Raw genomic sequence first — 18,558 nt, forward strand, 5'->3', positions numbered from 1 at the left:
TATTAGCTCCTGCCGCTAGGCGGAGAAGCGGTGAGTCCGAGAGGAGACGGGTCTGTCCGGTTTACGGCCTGCCGAGGACTGAGGCTGCTAAGCGGAGAATCGCCGTAGCCGGGCGAGAAGGTGCCGAGACAAGAATAAAGACGGGGGTAACTCGGACGACTAGGAGAGGAGTGCGACGAGAAAGCAAGGCCTTTAAGCCGGGACTCGGGGTGGAGGTGGAGGGGGTGGGGAGTGAAGCCGGAAATAGGGAACTACAACCCCCAGAAGGCCTATCGGCTAAGTCCCGGATGCCTTGGTCGTAAAGCCTGATGGGACAAGTAGTTTTGCGAAAGACTTAACCTGGAGGTTTGCGAGGTTGGAAGTTCTGAGACCCGCGGCGTCCGAAGAGGGAGACAGACATGGAACTGGAACAGAGAGAAGGGTGAGTGGCTTTGCATAAAACTACGACTCCCAAGAGACATTGCGGTTGCAGCACGTGCAGCCGTCTGCGCTTTTAGCTGAGGGTGGATGGGTATTGTAGTTCATGCAACTGCTTTCGCTTAGCGCTCTTAAGGGACCAGGGTCTGTGCTGGGCCATCCGCGGGGAGAAAGCTACGGTCTGGAGTTTTGGATCCTAGGACCAGGGGTCGGGAGCCTGGGCTCCTGGATCCTGGGACGAAGGGCTGGGGGCTTGAACTCCTACGGATCCTCGGGGAGCAAGAGTCTGGAGGTCTGGATCCTGGGACGAAGGGATGGGGCTCGGACTCCTGTGGGACTCTAGGATCTGAAGGATCCGGAGGGGGCTGGGGGCCGGGAGTTCAGGGTCCCTGAGCCCCCTGACCTTGCAGGACCATGGCAGCTGTGGGCTTTGAGGAGTTCTCAGCGCCGCCAGGCTCAGAGTTGGCTCTGCCTCCGCTGTTCGGTGGTCACATCTTGGAGAGCGAGCTGGAGACAGAAGTGGAGTTCGTGTCTGGGGGTCTGGGCGGCTCTGGGCTCCGGGAGCGAGATGAAGAGGAAGAGGCCGCCCGGGGACAGCGGCGGCGCCAGCGAGAACTAAATCGAAGGAAGTACCAGGCGCTAGGTCGGCGCTGCCGGGAGATCGAGCAGGTAGGTGAGTGCGGATTCCCCGGCTTGGGGGCCCCTTGGCCTAAATAACCACCCCTTCCCCGTCTCTGCCCATATGCCAGCTTTCCTTACCTAGCTGAATGAACCTTTCATTCATTTATTCATTCATGGTTCGTTTGCTCTGCGCCTGTTACCTGTCGGGCACATGCAAAGCACCTGGAGAGCGGTGTGCTCACCAGCGACCCTGACCACCCAGATCAGCTCACTGATGTTTCCTACGTGCCTCTGGTGCTCCCGCTGATCAGGCTTTTCAAGTCCCCCTTACCCCTCACGTCAGGCTCTCACGTCCTGTCCATCCTGCCTCTTCAATCCCACTTGGATCCTTCTCCTGTCCATCCCCGTGGCTCCTGCCCCAGACACAGGTTCTATACGCAGCATCACAGCATCAGCTTCCTTGGTGAGAATGAGGAACGCACCTTTGGCAGGGACCAGATCTAGAAAGGCCAGGAACACCAGGGCACGAAGTTTGGGTTTGGTTTTGTTTTGAAGGGAGGAGGAGCTCCTGAAAGTTTTCAAACGGAGGGAGGAACAGGGTCAGATCTGGGTGTTTGAAAGACTGAGCTGGGTTGTGTTAGTGTCACAGGCCTCCTGTCACCAGGTACTAAGTAACGGCAATGCACCCTCCCGTAGTTATGGAGGCTAGAAGGGCAAGGTCAGGGCAGCGGCGGGCTTGCTTGCTGGCAATCATGGTGTTCCCTGACCGGTGGATCTCTGCCTTCATGTGGTGTTCTTCCTGTGTGTGCCTCTCTGTGCCCCAGCTTCCTCCGTTTGGAAGGACACAGTCATGTTGGATTAGGGCCCACTTAGTGACCTTTGACTCCAACACCTCTGTGAAGACCCTATGTGCCAAGGTCATGTTCTGCGGTACTGGGAGAGTTAGGACTCCACCCACACCATCCAACCCCTCACAGTGGTGATGGGGAGCGCTGGAAGAGGGGCGGCTGGTGTAGTGGCCCGGGCAGGACGGGACGAGGTCTGAGCTGGAGCAGGGGGTCAGGAGGCGGCAGGTGGAGACCGCGGGTGGGCGTTCAAGCCGTCTTAGGATGAGGAGTGCGTCAGGCTGCCTGGAGCAGGACCTCGGTTCACCCAGGGCTGGCTGGATGTGTGCTCTGACAGGAGGTGTTGGAGGACCACAGGGCAAGTGGGAGGGAGCAGTCAGCCCCGTGTACTAAAACGTCCCCCCTGAAGCTGCACTAAAGCCCAAGCTGTGTACGCCCAACGGCAGCTAGGATGTGCACAGGACGTGCAGAGCCATTTGGTTTTATGTATGTGTGTGCATGTAGGCGTGCACTAGATGGTTTGTGGACAGATCGGGTGTAACATACACGAACCAGACAGCATACATCTCGAACTAGACCGTGGTTGCCTCCACACCGTCCTTCAGCTCACCCCGACCTTCCTCCCTCCTCCACCGCTGCTTTCTTACTCTTCCCCCTGGGGACTGCTCTCGGGGATTCCACAACAGCAGTGACAGCAGTAACATTTCATCCTGGGAATCCTGCGTTCACAGGGCTTTTCAGTACCCGGGTGGTGCCATCAGAGCGACCGCTGTCACAGGGGAGCACCCACCGTGTGCCAGGCTCGCCCAAGGCTTTCCGCACAGGGCATCTCCGGGCCCCTGCTGTCTCCACCCACTCCACGCCCCACCCCTGCACTGCCCCAGCTGGCAGTGGGGACCCCAGCCCTGTTTAACACGTCATGCTGGGGTCCACAGGGACTCAATCATCTGCTTAAATGGAGCTGGCGTTTGAGCTTCTGCTCTTAGCCCCACCTCCCCGCCCCACTCCCCATTAGGAATAGGTGGTGGTGTTATTCCTGTTTTTACAAATGCAAACACCTGAGGCTCAGGGAGGTTCTAAGGAACTGGCCCAAGGTCACCCAACAAAGTGGCAGGCTGGGGTCGGAGCCCACATCTTCTGACCCAGGGGCGGAACCTGCTCATCTGTGTCTTTCTGATGGCCCCGAGGTAGCCAACTCCTGCCTAATCTCCAGCAAGTTGGCCTGTTTGGTGTTGCGCGACACTTGACATGACAGAAAGTCACGCATTTATTAGCAAGTATGCGTGGAGCACCGCCTCTGCCAGGCTGTGCTCAAGGCACGGGGACACAGGCACAAGTCCCTGTCCTTCGGAGCTAATGTCCTGGTGGGGGAGACAGACGGTGAGCAAGAAGAAAAGTGGGTGGGCGAGGAGGCAGTGAGGAGTGTGGGAAGGAAACGAGCCGAGGAGGGGCTGGGCGCCCAGGTTCTGGGGGGCAGGGAGAGGGTGGTGCAGTGTAGTGGGAGGTCTGGGTGGACTCCCTGACTGGGAATGTGTGAGCTCAGACTTGAGGGAGCGGTGCAGGCGTGTGGGGGAGCCCCCAGGACAGAAGGAGGCCCACGGGAGTGGAGGGGATGGAGGGAGAGGGGCAGGAGAGGCGGCGGGGGGTGCTGTGTGGCCGCTCCCGGGTCACGGCACGGCACGTGTGGAGTAAGGGACGGGAGTCCCGGTGACCCGTGCGCTCTGCTGCCTCCCTGCAGGTGAACGAGCGGGTCCTGAACAGGCTCCACCAGGTGCAGAGGATAACCCGGAGGCTTCAGCAGGAGCGGAGGTAACCCCTTGCATGTCAGGCCGGGCCCCCTGCCTCCGCTCCCCGCTGTTGCTTCCGCCACCTCTCGGGCTGCGCTTGCCCCCAGCGCTTGCCGCTTGCCGCTTGCCATGGCCGGGAGTGGAGTGGAGTCGGCCTGGCGGGGAGAGGTGGGGTGGGGGGCGAGGAGAGGCGGGGCGAGAGCGAAGGGGCACGGCGTGAAGCCACGGGCTTGGCTTCGGGCAGTGTTGCTGAGGGACTCTGAGCCTGCTTCCTGTCTCAGTTGAATACCCACAGGTGGCGACTTCACCTGAAACTTCATTAAAGTTGAAATTTAACATCTGTCAGGACACACTTAGTTCCTTGAAATGAAATAGAAAATTCGCAACATCAAAAAGTCCGTTCCTGTGTCACTGTCACCACATGCCAGGTGCTCCCCAACAGCAGCAGGTGGGCAGTGGTGACTACAGTGGATGGTGCAGGTGCGGGAAGTTTCTGGGTGCACTTCTGGAACACTTGTAACACCGTGGCAAGGCCACCTAAGCGCTGCCAACCCTCGATCCTGTCTGTAGCTCTGGACAGTGACTTCTGGTCACCTCACAGGCATCCAGAACTAACCCTGATCTCAGCCCCCCCGCCCCCCCCCCCCCCCCGTCTGCTTGCGTCGGAGACTGAACCTTCCCAGCTGCTGCTTTCTGTCCCCCCCTCATCTGCTGCAACCTCAGAACAGACCCAGGATGCCAGCACCCTGGGCCCAGGGACATGGCTCCTTGTCCAATTCCTGCCACCCTCTCCCTGGCCTCTTAACCTCTCCCAGGTCCCCTGTCCCAACACCCTGGGTGAACCACTTTTCCTATCTGCACCAGTAGCCAACATCCTCTTTACAGTAGAACCAAGAGAGCTTATGAAGCCAGCGGTGGCCTGCGTGGCTGAAACATCACAAGGTTGGGAAGGTATCTGTAGCTGGTAAACTCCCCTCAACAATACACATCAGTCAGGACGGTTCACCGTCTGAACCATCTATCTGGAGCTCAGCGCTGTGGTTCTCACAGTGTGGTCCCTGGACCAGCAGCGTGGGAACTTGCTCTTGGCTCAGGTCATGATCCCAGGGTCAGGGGATCAACCCCCTGCATCAGGCTCTGTGCTGACAGTGCAGAGCCTGCTTGGGATTCTCTCTCCCCCTCCCTCTCTGCCCCTCCCCTGTGTGCACTCGCTCTCTAAAAAAAAAAAAAGAAGTGCCACTATGTAAAAACGGTAAGGCAGTTCTCCCAAATTTAAGAACAGAATTACCATGAGATCTAGCAATTCCGTTTCTAGACGTGTCCCCAGAAGAATCGGAAGCAGGTCACTAGCAGAGGTGTGCACACCCAGGATCCTAACAGTATTGACAAGAGCCTAAATGTGGAAGGCCCCAAGCATCCGGGTATGGGTGAGCGGAGGAACAAAATGTCTGCACGTGAGAGTATGATTCAGCCTTAAAAAGGAAGGAAATCCCACCACAGGCTACACCGTGCACGAGGAGATTGTGCTTAGGGAAGCAAGCCTGTCCCAGAAGGACAAGATACCACATATACGAGGCACTCAGTCAAGGTCTCAGGGGCAGAAAGGAGAATGGTGGTGGTTTAATGGGGCAGGGTTTCTTTCTGGGAAGAGGAAGAGAGCCCCGGAGTCGGATGGTGGGGCGGTTGCACAGCAGTGTGAATGTACTTAATGCCGCGAAGCTGCACTCTTAAAAACGGTTCCGCTGGCAAACCGTATGTTATGAATGTCTTAGCATAATTCTTAAAAAACACTTTTTTTAGAAGTTAAAAAAAGATAAAAAGTAAGACGGACCAAGTCACTTCTCTGCTCAAAACCCTGCAGAGGCTCCCAGCTGAGTCCCCAGCACACCCCCTGCTCCTGCCTCGGGGCTGCTGTACTCGCTGTGCGTTCAGCCAGAAAGGCTTTCCTGCCATTCCCTCCCCTCCGTGAGGCGGCCCCCACCGTCCATTTGAGGTTCAAGCCCTCTTCCAAGTATCCTTGTATTCTCCTCCCTACTTTTCCAGCTTACTCTTTTTTTCTTATTTTAGAGCGAGCACGTGTATGCTGGCGGGGGGGGGGGGGGTGGGGGTGGGGGTGGAGGGGGCCAGGGGGAGAGGAGAGGAAGAGTGAGAATCCCAGGAAGGCTCTCTACACTGTCAGCACGGAGCCTGACGCAAGGCTTGATCCCATGACTCTGAGATCATGACCGGAGCCGAAATCAGAGTCGGACGCTTAGCGGCCTGAGCCGCCCAGGCGCCCCACAGCTTACTCTGCTCTGTTGATTGGCTGATGGTCCCCCTGCAAAACTGAGCTCAGTGTGCACAGGGGTTTCGTTTGGTTCCCCGATGTGTCCCTAGCACTGAGAACACGGGTGCAGAGCTGGTGTGGACACACCAGGAGACTGCATGATAAACACTCCTCCGGGCGCCGGCCCACAGGTAGCATTCAGAGCTTAAACAAACAGAAGAACCCCAAAGGCCTGGAAGCCGAGACGGAAGCGGAGAAGGTGGCATCAGCAGGAGTGCCCTGCACCTTTCTCTAGCCCTTTGGTTCCTGGTAAAGAACTCAGCCGACGCCGGAATGTTCTCTGAGCCCGCACACTGAGCACTAGGAGACGCCACTGTCTAGCTGCAGGGTCACCCTCACGGCCACCCGCCCACACAGGGTTGTTGCGTCCTGTCAACAGTTAACAGTGAAGAGAGGTCACCTAGTGCGGCCCAGGGTCCCGCTGGCTGGGCAGGTATCAGGCACCAGGTCTCAGATTTGGGAGCTCCAAACCCCTTTCCCGACCCACCGGACGCTGATGCTGTGCCCCTGGGGGCCTCTCTCCGGAGCAGGTTCCTCATGAGAGTGCTGGATGCCTACGGCGATGACTACCGCGCCAGCCAGCTCACCATCGTGCTGGAGGTGAGCGCGGCCTCCTGGCGGGCCGGGCGGGCTGGGTGATGGGATGCAGCCTTCATCTGCTGCCCCTTCCCCCCACCAGGACGAGGGCAGCCAGGGCACAGATGCTCCCACCCCTGGCAACGCGGAGAACGAGCCCCCAGAGAAGGAGGGGCTGTCCCCGCCCCGAAGGACACCCGCACCCCCGGAACCCAGCAGCCCGACCCCTGGTGAGGGGCCCAGCGGGCGCAAGAGGCGGCGAGGGCCCCGGGATGGACGCCGAGCTGGAGCTGTGCTGACTCCAGAACTGGCCCCAGTGCAGGTGGGACCAGGGCTCCTGCTTTGTGACAGTGCTGTGGGAGCCGGGCCCTGCAGCCCATGCAGGCTCAGGACTGGGGCAGCTGGAGGAAGCAAGTTGGGCTGCAGGGGCTGGGATGGGCAGGGAAGGAGAAAGCTGGAAAAAGCCAGGTGGGGACTTGGGTGGAAAAGGAAGGAGAGAGACCTGGAGAAGGGAGGGGTAGGAGGGGGGCAGGAAGGAGGATGGAGAAGGTTGGGAGAGACCTGGAGGAGGCTGGGTAGGGGGCAGGTCGGAGGACTGGAGCAGGTGGGGACAGAGGAGGAGGAGGATCAGAGAACAGGGGTGGAAGGGAAGGCAGGGCTGTTGGGGTTCTCCCCGAGGTGCCTGAGGTTGTCTGAGGAGGCAGAATGGTGAGGCCAGAGGCCTTTCTCTAGGTCCCAGGCTTGCTCATGCCTGCCCCTCTCTCCCCCAGATTAAGGTGGAGGAAGACTTCGGCTTCGAAGCAGATGAGGCCCTGGACTCCAGCTGGGTTTCTCGGGGGCCAGACAAACTGCTGCCCTACCCCACTCTAGCCAGCCCCGCCTTTGACTGACCCCCCTGCCTCCAATAAACTGACCCACAGACTTGCCTTGGCCACCGTCTACTGTTTCCACCTCTGATCACACACAAGCTCAGATTCTGGGGTCGCTTTTCACATTTTATTGGCCACAGGGGAGGGGGCCTCCTCCATGTCACCGGAGGTGCTCACAGTTTCTTCAGCCACTCCAAGCTTGGACCCTCAGGGTCCTGGGGGTGGCTGGGCACATCAGGCATGTTCCCATCATCTCGGAGGGGCACTGTGGGGCAGGAAGGTCGCCCACTGAGACCAGCAGATCTCGGGAGGCCCATAGAGAAAGGCTAGACTGGCAGTTTATACCCAGAGAGGGAAACGGGACCCCAGGGGAGAGAGGGGACACAGAGAAGCAGGCGTATAGAGACACAGAGGGATGGGAGAGCAGAGAGGGCAGAGACCCAGAATGACAAAAATCCAGAAAGCAACAGAGTAGGAAACCCAGAGAGGAATACAAATCTGCAATGACAGAAACTCAGAAGTGTAAACACAGACAGGAAGTAAGTTTTATGGCACGTGGTTTGGATCTCAAAAGAAAAAAACAAAGTCCAGCCTGCACTGCAGAATCTGTCCCAGCCGAGGAAAGACCCACCCATTCTTACTCCTCCCCCAGCACAGGGAAGTCTACCCCCACCCCCACCCCTTCTGGGCAGCCCTCCTTCCAGCTCACCTGGATAGTTGTAGGGCGTGGCCTGGTTGATCATGGTGGCATATTTGGTGAAGGGGCTGATGGTGGGCAGAATTACAGCTGTGGAGAGACAGGAGTGAGGCCCAGGGGACAGTGGCTCTGGGGCGGGGGGTTGGGGGTGGTCAGGGGTCCTGGCCCCTCCAGGAGGCCCCTTGGCACTCTGGGATCCCCATTTATCATCAGGAGAGGGGGTGGAGGGAAGAAATAGGGGTGGTCACCGAATGAATGCAGGACCATAGAGGTGGTCATGAAGCAGCAGGGGTGGTAGAGGAGGGGAGCATTTTGGGAATGTTCCAAAGAAATCATGAACTGTAACAAAATCAGGGAAAGGGGGGTTGTCATTGAGAAAGGATTAGTCTCTGAGAAATTACAGTTCACCTAGGGTGGGAGCCAGGAGTCCCAGAGGGAGTATAAAACAATGTTCTAGGCCAGCACTGTCCAAAACAAATGTAAGGGCCACATCTTTAATTTCCCACCTTCTAACACTCACATTAAAAATAAAGGATACAAATGAATTAAAAAAATTTTTAACCTGATACATCCCAAACAACTCAGCATATAGTCAACATGCAAAAAGCTTGAGGTATTTTATATACTCGTCCTGTTCCTTGCAATCTGGTGTGTACTTTCCACGAGCGTAAAAGTGCTTCTTCTCAGGTGCTCAGTGGCTAGTGTGGCCGGTGGCGGCCGTATGGGACAGAGGCTCTAGAACCTTACCCAGTGTGTGGCCCACAGATAAGCCGTGCTGACAAGGCCTGGGACCCTGATATAAACGCTGCATCCCAGACCTATGCAATGACAGCCAGCGAGTGACCCCCAGTGCACGTTGAAGTATGAGTAGCCTTGTTCTAGAACAGAGGTGATCAATCAAGGCAGCACTGAGGATTTGCAAAGGATACAGATTCCCCTGCTCCACCTCCACCCCACTCAACTACACACTGAATCTGGTTGATAGCGAGTGTGGAAAGTGGATAGGATTCGGACATTTTTACCGCTCCGGTGCTTTTAATGGACACCCAGGGCTGAGAACCTGTCCCTTAGAGGGATCACGGCCTCTTGGGTAGGTGTGTACGGGTGGGAAGGAGTCATAATATTGGCGAGGGGGGTAGGCAAGGGGTCGGCGTGGGGGCGCTGACACACGAGCGGAGCAACAGAACGTTGAGGGCGGCGACGGGGCCTCGGAGCTCCAGGATGGACGCAGGTGGGGAGCGATGGGACCTTCGGCGAGGGCGGGGAATGGGGGTAAAGCTGGGACGCCAGGTGGGGGCGATGCACGCTCACGCACCGAGGCCCGCGATGGTGAAGGACGCGACCAGCACCGGCTCCTTGGCCCAGACATCCTTGAGGAAGGCGGTGAGTCCTGGAGCGGGGGCGAGGAGGGTCACCCCTGCAGGGGATGCCCCTGATGACCTCTAACCCTCTCGCGCCACCCCCACCCTGAAGGAGCCCTCTCGTGATCTCCGCGTCCCCCGCTAACCCCGACCCCTCCGCCTCTACCGGGACTCGGCCCTGCCCTACCCCCGACACTGCTCGGGGCTCTCGGAACCACCCGGCCCCGCGCGCCTGCGGCGCCAGCACTTACTCCCCGCCATCTTGGTCGCGTCGTCGGCGGCGGCAAGAGCGCGGAGCACTCTGGGAGTTGTGGTCCCTGCGCCGGAGGCTTCGCTGAATCTGCGCGTGCGCATTGGCAAAGAGCAGCTGTCCTGGGCCGCGGCGAGGACGCGGAGTACTCTGGAACTTGTGGTCCCCGCGCGCGTCTCCGCAGTCTGAGCCCGCGCGTGCGCACTGCCGCAGAACAGCTGTCCGAAGCGGTGGCGAGAAAGGGGGCGGCGCTGCAGATGTAAGTGCAAACCTGTCTCTTTCGCCTAGGAGTCACTCCGGAGCTGTACTCCCAGTCCTCCAGCTGCGACCCATCTAAGGCGGAATGCAATAGTCCTCAGTTTAGAGTTTGCTCAGGAAAGCCCATTTTATAGATGGAGAAGCGGAGGCTGGGAGAGGACAAATGACTGAACTATCATTTGAGGTCGCAGCTCAACATCAGTTCGTCCTGGAAGCTTTAACTCTCATCCCAGAAGGGTTAAGGGCCTTCTGTGGATTCTCTCAGCGCCATATGTGTCCTCCATAGTCGCTCACCTTTTTCTTTTTTCTTTCCTTTCCTTTCCTTTCCCTTTCTTTCTTTCTTTCTTTCTTTCTTTCTTTCTTTCAACTCACACGGTCGGCCTCTCTCTTTACATCAGCCTGGGAGCTGCTCTAGGGCAGTAATAGGGTCTGACTCCTCTCTGTGCCCCCAGAATAGTGCAGCACAGGGTCTGGCACATAATAAGTGCTAGTTGTCTTTTTTTTTTTTTTTTTTTTTTTTTTAATTACTGAACTGCCCATTCTCCCAGCTTTTTCCACAGTACCATGGGGCTGTGACTCTGTCACCCAGAGGCCCCCACTTCCCTCCTCTCTTCCTTAAACAGAGCTCTGACTTTCTGATATTGCATTTCCTGAGACGTTAGAGGGCACGGCTGAGCCCTGGCTCCTACTTCTGCTCCAGCCGAGATCTGCCCACCATGATCCTGGTGCTGATCCTGCTGCTGCTGGCCCTCTGTGAGCTGCTCCCCCCTTCTCCCTGGGTCCCAGGCTGGCTGGGGTGCAGGGAGATAGGCTGTGTGGAGCAGGTGTGGGGCAAGGATGAGGGCTACTGAGTCTCCCTGAGGGCAGGTACAGGATAGGCAGCACTAGCTGAGGGTCCCGAATTCTAGGCCAGAATAAGGGGACAGGGCAGGGGGGCCAGATCCTTGGGTCCTAAAGCAGGAGGACACATGGACCCTGAATTCCTGTTCCTGGAAGGGAAGAGGAGGGAGTGGGGACAGGATTCGCTGGGTGTGGAGGCAGGAGGATGCTAGGGTACCTGAACTCCTGGGGATAGCAAGTGTAGAATCCTAGATTCTGATGTGGGAGGGGATGAAGCCAGACCACTTGGGTCTCTGGGGAGAAGGGAGCTGGGGGTCCAGACTCCTGACCCCCAGGGAGGAGACCCTGTGGGCTCAGATTACTGTCTCCTGGAAAAGGGGAAGGGAGTCCAAGGGCCTGAACACTGGGTGTAGAGGCAAGAGGGGGCTGGGGCCAGACTTCGGGCTTCTGAAGTAGGTGAGGACTGAAGTCCACAGTTATGGCTACCGAGAGAGGTAAGATCCTGTTTTCCAGAGGAAGGAGGGCCTGGGGACTTAGGTTCCTGGGTTCACAATGAGATAGGATGGCAGCAGCCTAGGGCTTTGAAAAGACTTAGCCCCTCCACCTTCCGCAGGGCCTCTGTGTGATGCAGACATCACGCCAACTGGTGAGTAATACCCTCCATCTGTTCACCTGTATGCTGCTGACAGCCCATTTCCAACTACTCAGATTTTCTCTTGGTGCCCAGCTTCACCCCAGATTTCTGTATTTTCCTCCCTCCCTCCCTTCCCTTCTTTCATCTTGTCTCCCCTCTCCTTCCTTTCTTTCCTTCTAACCTCACTCCCTTTAGTGACCAGGATAGGTGAGTCAGCTAAAGAGATGTAAGCTTCACCATATTATTCATTGACAACTTTGAACAAATTACCGCTTGCTGTTTCCTTCTCTGTGAATGGGCTTTCCTGTGGATGTAATAAAATCACCCACGTGTACGGGTCACCTATCTGGCTCAGCGGGAAGAGCACGGGGCTCTTGATATCGGGGTCATGAGTTTGAGCTCCATGTTGGGTGTAAAGATTACTTTAAAAATAAAATAAGGGGCCCCTGGGTGGCTCAGTCGGTTAAGCATCTGACTTTGGCTCAGGTCATGATCTCATGGTTCATGAGTTCAAGCCATGCATGCATCAGGCTCTCTGCTGACAGCTCAGAGCCTGGAGCGAGTATTTTAAAAATTAATTTAAAAACCCTTGGCTCAGAGCTTGGCATAATGCAGGGCGAGAAATAGGATCTCTGGGGGCGCCTGGGTGGCTCAGTCGGTGAAGCATCTGACTTCGGCTCAGGTCATGATCTCACCGTTCGTGAGTTCGAGCCCCGCATCAGGCTCTGTGCTGACAGCTCAGAGCCTGGAGCCTGCGTCAGATTCTGTGTCTCCCTCTCTCTCTGTTCCTCCCCTGCTCGCTCTCTCTCTCTCTCTCTCTCTCTCAAAAATACGTAAAGATTAAAAAAAAAAAAAAGAAATAGGATCTCTGGCAATGCCGAGTATTGCCCCATTTGGAACCCTACATCCACGAGAGTAAGATTCTCCACCCTGAGATAGCCTTGGGTTTCTTTACAGGTTTTGTCCTTTCTTTTCTTTTTCATTCCTTTTCTTTTCCTTTCTCTTCCTTTCTTTCTTACCTTTTTTTACTTATTTATTTTGAGAGAGAGAGAAAGCACGAGTCAGGAGAGGAGTACAGCGAGAGAGGGAGAGAGGGAGAGGGAGAGGGAGAGAGGGAGAGAGGGAGAGAGAGGGAGAGAGGGAGAGAGAGGGAGAGAGAGGGAGAGAGAGGGAGAGAGAATATCCCAAGCAGCTCCACACTGTCAGCTTGAAGCCCAATGCGGGGCTCAAACCCACAAACCGTGAGATCATGACCTGAGCCGAAGTTGGATGTTCAGATGGCTGAGCCACCTAGGCACCCCTCTTTTCAATTGGGGGGTTTTCTGATTGGTGAGATCTCTTCTTTCTCTGAAACCTCCCCACCACATGACAACTTCAAACAAGAATCACCTGGAAAACAACTGATACTTAGCTATCAATTTATTTTAAATTATTATTTTTTAGTGATAAATCTAACATATATTCATGATTTAAAAATTATTACCAAAGGACTTAGAAACTCCCTCTTTCACTTCCCCATCTTCCTTAAATAAGCTCTGAATCCTTATTTAAAAAAAAATCCCCATGCATTCAGGCACATGTATGTATTTATATACTTCTTTGTTTTCTTGCTGAGGCAAAATTGATATTTCATGACCTACAATGTTCTGCCTCTCACATTTTTCACTTTACAATCTGTGTTGCAGATGTTTCCGTATTATTATAACTAACTCTGCTTTTTTAAAAAAATACCGTTTAACATTTGCTGATGTATGCTAGGATTCTATTTTATTGGTCCTATTGATGTATATTTAGGTTATTTCCAGTATCCTCCTCCGGCCCTACCCCAATCAATAATTCAGCGAGTGCTCCAGTATGAGCTTTTTGTGCCCATACAGCTACATTTGTGTAGGGCAGAACGGGAATTATTGGGTTGTTTCTCATTTCCTCTGTGTATTTTGATAGAAATGGACAAATTGCCTTCTCAAAAGGTGCACTTAAGTGGACCTAACTACTCGTTTGACTCTGTCTTCACCCAAACAGGATATAAACCATTGTTTAAATTTTTGACAAGCTGATATGCAAAAAAAAAAAAAAAAAAATCTTAACTGTTAATTTTTTTAAATGACTGCTACTAACATTAAGCAACTTCCCCTCCCCCCGCCATGTGTTCTAATCGATTGGACTTCCTCTTCTGTGTACTGCCTTATTCATATAATTTGTCCAGTTTTCAACTTGGCTGGGTTTGGGATTTCTTTCTCTACTCCTTTTTAAAAAATGTTTACTTATTTTTTTTTTCAACATTTATTTATTTTGGGGACAGAGAGAGACAGAGCATGAACGGGGGAGGGGCAGAGAGAGAGGGAGACACAGAATCGGAAACAGGCTCCAGGCTCCGAGCCATCAGCCCAGAGCCCGACGCGGGGCTCGAACTCACGGACTGCGAGATCGTGACCTGGCTGAAGTTGGACACTTAACCGACTGCGCCACCCAGGCGCCCCTAATGTTTATTTATTTTCAAGAGAAGGGAGAGAGTGCGAGCAGGGGAGGGGCACAGAGACAGGGAGACACAGAATCGGAAACAGGCTCCAGGCTCCGAGCCATCAGGCCAGAGCCCGACGCGGGGGCTCGAACCCACGGACCGCGAGATCGTGACCTGGCTGAAGTCGGACGCTTAACCGACTGCGCCCAGGGCTGCTGCTTGTCTTCTAGCTTATTTCTTCTATTCTCAAACACAACTTTAAAAATTTGAAGTCATCAAATTAATTAACCTTGTCTCTCCTGAGTTTCTTGTTTTATGTTTTAAGATAGCTGTCTCTGGGGCGCCTGGGTGGCGCAGTCGGTTAAGCCTCCACCTTCAGCCAGGTCACGATCTCACGGTCCGTGAGTTCGAGCCTTGCGTCGGGCTCTGGGCTGATGGCTCGGAGCCTGGAGCCTGTTTCCGATTCTGTGTCTCCCTCTCTCTCTGCCCCTCCCCTGTTCATGCTCTGTCTCTCTCTGTCTCAAAAATAAATAAACGTTAAAAAAAAATTTAATAAAAAAAGATAGCTGTCTCTGCCCCCAGGACAAATATATTTTCCTGTATTTTCTTCTCATACTTCAACAGTAAAACAAAACAAAATAAAACAATGCAGGTCTTTAATTAACCTGGAGCTGCTTTTGGGGAATGGTCTCAGGTACAGATACTACTTTTTTTTTTTTCTTTCTACCCAAATAGATAGCGAGTTCTGGCAACTATTGAAATATGTTGACTATGTTAAAAATAGTCAAGAGCAATTTAAAATTGCAGATTTCTGGGACCCAATCCCTTGACATTATGTTTAAAAACCATGGAGTAAGGGGCGCCTGGGTGGCTCAGTCAGTTAAGCATCTGACTTTGGCTCAGGTCATGATCTCATGGTTCATGAGTTCAAGCCCTGCATCAGGCTCTCTGCTGACAGCTCAGAGCCTGGAGTATTTTAAAAATTAATTTAAAAACCCTTGGGGTGCCTGGGTGGCTCAGTCGGTTAAGTGTCCGACTTCGGCTCAGGTCATAATCTCGCGGTCCGTGGGTTCGAGCCCCGCATCGGGCTCTGTGCTGACAGCTCGGAGCCTGGAGCCTGCTTCAGATTCTGTGTCTCCCTCTCTCTCTGACCCTCCCTGTTCGTGCTCTGTCTCTCTCTGTCTCAAAAATAAATAAACATTAAAAAAAAATTAAAAACCCTTGGCTCAGAGCTTGGCATAGTGCAGGGCAAGAAATAGGATCTCTGGGGGCACCTGGGTGGCTCAGTCAGTGAAGCATCTGACTTCAGCTCAGGTCATGATCTCATCACAGATCATGAGTTCGAGCCCCGCATCAGGCTCTGTGCTGACAGCTTGGAGCCTAGAGCCTGTTTCTGATTCTGTCTCTCTCTGTCTCTTTCTCTGAGAAATGAACAAACATTCAAACAAACCATGGAGTAAAGCTTAGGAGTTGCCCTGATGCTCTGACTTGTAGCTAGTGTTGACAATCCTTGACTGGAGTCAGTGCCTCCTGTTTTGCAAGCAGGAAACTGAGGATGAGAAAGAAGCAGTGATCGCCCCAGGTGATTCTCTTCCCACCCCATCTCCTCGGGCTCTCAGGAAGCCCAGGGACCCAGGCAGCCCTGTTTATTCAGTCCCCCCAGCCTCATACCCCAAGCCGTGGCTAGGGGCTCAGCCTGCCGCAATTGTAACCCCTGGGGTCAACGTGACCTTGAGTTGCCGGGCACCTCAACCTGCCTGGAGGTTTGCACTCTTCAAGTCTGGAAGGATCATCCCTGTGCTGTACCGGGGCGTGTCCATGGAGCTGGCAGAGTTCTTCCTGGAGGAGGTGACCCCAGCCCAGGGGGGCAGTTACCACTGCTGCTACCGGAGGCTAGGCTGGGGTCTGGGTGTCTGGTCCCACCCGAGTGATACGCTGGAACTGCTTGTGACAGGTGAGGTCCTGGGGTGGGGAAAAAGAAGGGACACTGGGGCAGGATGAGGGAGGGAAAAGGAGGGACGGACATACAGGGAGAGAGAGCTGAAAGAGACATAAAGACAGGCTTGTACAATGACACAGAGGAAAAGAGCTACATGGGGGGAGAAAGAGAACCAGAGAAGCAGGGGTGATTCTTAACAGGGAGGACTGTGCCCCCCAGGTGATCTTTGGCAATATCCGGAGACATTTTTGGTCGCCGTGACTGGGGAGAGGTGTGCTACTGTCATCCAGTGGGTAGAGCGAGACCAGAGATGCTGCAAAGCACGGGGCAGCCCGCACCCTCCTCCCGTAAAACAAAGAATTATCCAGATTTATCCAAAATGTCACTAGTGCTGAGGTTAGGAAGCCTTGGGAGAAACCCGGAACCACAAGGAGAAAATATTGGGGAGACACTGCCTCTGAGATTCAGGACAGTAAAACACACGGGACGGGGGGAGAGAAAAACACCGAGAATTTTGGTGAGGCAACAAGCGGAGAGAGAAAAGGGGACATCGAGGGAGATGGAGATGAAGACGCGGAGAACACAGAGAAAGGCATACTTGGGGACGAAGACACAGGGGGAACACAGGGACAAGGACGCAAAGGGCACAGAGATCCACGAGGAGGCAGGGAAACTGAGGGAGACACAGGCAGAGATTGAAAGGGACGGACAGGCTGAGGGAGGGGAGGGGGGAGGGGGGATGAGGAGGGGAAGGGGAGGGGAGGGGGAGGGACGGAGGGAGGAAGAGGCCGAGGGCGGAGAGGGAAGGGGGAAACGAGGAAGGGGGAAGGGACCAGGGAGAAGAAGAGGGAGCCCAGGAGGGACCGGAGGGAGGGAGGCCGAGGCGGCAGGAGGAGGGGGAGGAGGAAGAGGGGCGAAAGCCGGGGAAGGGCGGGGGGGGGGGGGGCGCAGGGCCGCGCCAGCGCTCGCCCCCGTCCGTGCCCCTCACAGACGAGCTGCCGCGCCCGTCGCTGGTGGCGCTGCCCGGCCCGGTGGTGGCGCCCGGGGCCAACGTGAGCCTGCGCTGCGCGGGCCGCCTGGGGGGCATGAGCTTCGCGCTGTACCGCGTGGGCGAGGCGGCGCCGGTGCAGTACCGCCGCTCGGCGCAGCCCTGGGCCGACTTCCCGCTGCGCGGCGCCCGCGCGCCCGGCACCTACAGCTGCTACTACCACACGCCGTCCTCCCCGTACGTGCTCTCGCAGCGCAGCGAGCCGCTGGTCATCAGCGCCGACGGTGAGGGCTGCGCGCGGCCCCAGCCCCTGCTTCCGGACCCGCGGCCCCTCCGTGCTTTCCATCCTGGGGGTCCGAGCCCCCAGCCCCTTCTCATGGGACCCGGGGGTCCGGGCCCCTAGCCCCTCCCTGCTCCCCATCCTGGGGGTCCGGGTCCCCAGCCCTTTCTCATCGGGCCCGGGGGTTCGGGCCCCTAGCCCCTCCCTGCTCCCCATCCTGGGGGTCCGGGCCCCCAGCCCCTTCTCATCGGACCTGGGGATCTGGGCCCCAGGTTCCTCCCTGCTCCCCAACCCGGGGGTCCGGGCGCCTAGCCCCTCCCTGCTCCCCATCCTAGGGGCTCGGGCCCCCAGCCCCTCCTGCTACTCACCTGGGGGTCCGGGCCCTCAGCTCCTTCTCATCCGACCAGGGGGTCTGGGCCCCTAGCCCCTCCCTGCTCCCCAACCCAGGGGTCAGGTCTTCCAGCTCCTCCCTGCTCTTCAACCCAAGGGTCCCGCCCCCCAGCCCCTCCCTGCTCCCCGCATCCTGGGAGTCCGGGGCCCCCAGCCCCTCCTGCTACTCACCTGGGGGTCTGCGCCCCCAGCCCCTTCTCATCTGACGCCGCGGTCGGGCCCCTGGCTCCTCCCTGCTCCCCAACCTGGGGGTTCGGGCCCTATCCCCTCCTCCCCAAACCCAAGGGTTCAGGACCCCTGCTCACACTGACCCACCTCAACTTTGAGACTGGGAATTGTGTCTGCAGTCTCACCCTGGAGGCTAGAGACCAGGAGGGCAGGGCAGGCCGAAACTGGGTTCGGAAGCTGAAGACCCCTCTTCCTCCTCGCTGCCCTGCAGGCTCAGGCTCCTTGGACTACACACAGGGCAACCTCGTCCGCCTGGGGCTAGCCGGCCTGGTGCTCCTCTCCCTGGGCACGCTGGTCTTTTTGGACTGGCGCAGCCGGAGTCGCATCCCATGTAGTGTTCGGCCCTGAGTCCTGGAGGACTGGACATAGACGCCCTGAAGCGTGAGAAGACTTTCCAGAGGTGGCGAGAAGAAGCAGGGATTCCCGGGGTTGGACCGGCGGCCCTTGCAAGAGCCCCACAGCTGGGCTGAGCCCAGCTGCCGAATAATAATCTGCTTCATACTGTGTGTTCTCCCTCCCTTCTGGGCCAGTACCTCCTAGATCCGTGGAAGGCTTATCCGTGGTTAAGGCTTCCCAGTCACAAGGCCTGGGTTCGATTCCCAGTGCTGCTGCCTCCTCGCTGGGATACTAGGAAGATGACCTTTGCCAAGTCTCAGTTGCCTGGACTGTAACATGGGCTCACTGATAATACTCACTGCCTAGGATTATTGTAGGATTAAGTGGGCAACACGCACAAAGCCCTTAAAAGCGACTGGCCCATAGCAAACGCTCAATAAATGTTGGCTATCGGA

The 18,558-nt window shown here is 56.1% G+C and overlaps 3 protein-coding genes across 6 annotated transcripts; 2 read left to right on the forward strand and 1 right to left on the reverse strand.

Moving 5' to 3' along the window:
- The first annotated feature begins 8 nt into the window (after window positions 1–8).
- Window positions 9–7,503, forward strand: TFPT (TCF3 fusion partner). Of its 2 annotated transcripts, none has more exons than XM_047836497.1 (6): window positions 9–421; window positions 828–1,086; window positions 3,622–3,692; window positions 6,527–6,596; window positions 6,676–6,894; window positions 7,343–7,503. In XM_047836497.1, exons 1-6 carry the CDS (start codon window positions 399–401, stop codon window positions 7,460–7,462), a joined length of 762 nt encoding a protein of 253 aa, XP_047692453.1. In that variant the 5' UTR covers window positions 9–398; the 3' UTR covers window positions 7,463–7,503. The 2 variants fall into 2 exon arrangements, with proteins under 2 accessions (XP_047692453.1, XP_047692454.1); XM_047836498.1 differs by lacking the exon at window positions 9–421 and adding an exon at window positions 459–709.
- A 51-nt stretch (window positions 7,504–7,554) lies between these two features.
- NDUFA3 (NADH:ubiquinone oxidoreductase subunit A3) lies at window positions 7,555–9,868 on the reverse strand. 2 transcript variants are annotated; one of them, XM_047836501.1, is made up of 4 exons: window positions 9,751–9,868; window positions 9,454–9,528; window positions 8,151–8,228; window positions 7,555–7,706 (listed from the first exon to the last, which is right to left on the reverse strand). In XM_047836501.1, the coding sequence occupies exons 1-4, from the start codon at window positions 9,851–9,853 to the stop codon at window positions 7,615–7,617; spliced, it is 348 nt and encodes a 115-aa protein (XP_047692457.1). In that variant the 5' UTR covers window positions 9,854–9,868; the 3' UTR covers window positions 7,555–7,614. The 2 variants fall into 2 exon arrangements, with proteins under 2 accessions (XP_047692457.1, XP_047692456.1); XM_047836500.1 differs by having other exon boundaries at window positions 9,454–9,555.
- Window positions 9,869–10,555: 687 nt separating this feature from the next.
- OSCAR (osteoclast associated Ig-like receptor) lies at window positions 10,556–18,558 on the forward strand. 2 transcript variants are annotated; one of them, XM_047836496.1, is made up of 5 exons: window positions 10,556–10,760; window positions 11,461–11,493; window positions 15,597–15,896; window positions 16,872–17,153; window positions 17,979–18,558. In XM_047836496.1, exons 1-5 carry the CDS (start codon window positions 10,724–10,726, stop codon window positions 18,113–18,115), a joined length of 789 nt encoding a protein of 262 aa, XP_047692452.1. In that variant the 5' UTR covers window positions 10,556–10,723; the 3' UTR covers window positions 18,116–18,558. The 2 variants fall into 2 exon arrangements, with proteins under 2 accessions (XP_047692452.1, XP_047692451.1); XM_047836495.1 differs by having other exon boundaries at window positions 10,642–10,760; window positions 15,488–15,896.

Source organism: Prionailurus viverrinus, chromosome E2 (genome assembly GCF_022837055.1).
Source record: "Prionailurus viverrinus isolate Anna chromosome E2, UM_Priviv_1.0, whole genome shotgun sequence".
Lineage (NCBI taxonomy): Eukaryota > Metazoa > Chordata > Mammalia > Carnivora > Felidae > Prionailurus > Prionailurus viverrinus.

Excerpts from the sequence above, each read along its gene's own strand:
- TFPT (XM_047836497.1), top strand. The coding sequence starts at position 399 with ATGGAACTGGAACAGAGAGAAGG. Across the intron at positions 6,597-6,675 it reads AGCTCACCATCGTGCTGGAG|GACGAGGGCAGCCAGGGCAC; the intron begins GTGAGCGCGGCC and ends TCCCCCCACCAG. Across the intron at positions 6,895-7,342 it reads CAGAACTGGCCCCAGTGCAG|ATTAAGGTGGAGGAAGACTT; the intron begins GTGGGACCAGGG and ends TCTCTCCCCCAG.
- NDUFA3 (XM_047836500.1), bottom strand. The coding sequence starts at position 9,853 with ATGCGCACGCGCAGATTCAGCGAAGCCTCCGGCGCAGGGACCACAACT. Across the intron at positions 9,556-9,750 it reads CGCGACCAAGATGGCGGGGA|GGGTGACCCTCCTCGCCCCC; the intron begins GTAAGTGCTGGC and ends CATCCCCTGCAG. Across the intron at positions 8,229-9,453 it reads CTTCACCATCGCGGGCCTCG|CTGTAATTCTGCCCACCATC; the intron begins GTGCGTGAGCGT and ends GTCTCTCCACAG.
- OSCAR (XM_047836495.1), top strand. The coding sequence starts at position 11,473 with ATGCAGACATCACGCCAACTG. Across the intron at positions 15,897-16,871 it reads GCTGGAACTGCTTGTGACAG|ACGAGCTGCCGCGCCCGTCG; the intron begins GTGAGGTCCTGG and ends TGCCCCTCACAG. Across the intron at positions 17,154-17,978 it reads GCTGGTCATCAGCGCCGACG|GCTCAGGCTCCTTGGACTAC; the intron begins GTGAGGGCTGCG and ends GCTGCCCTGCAG.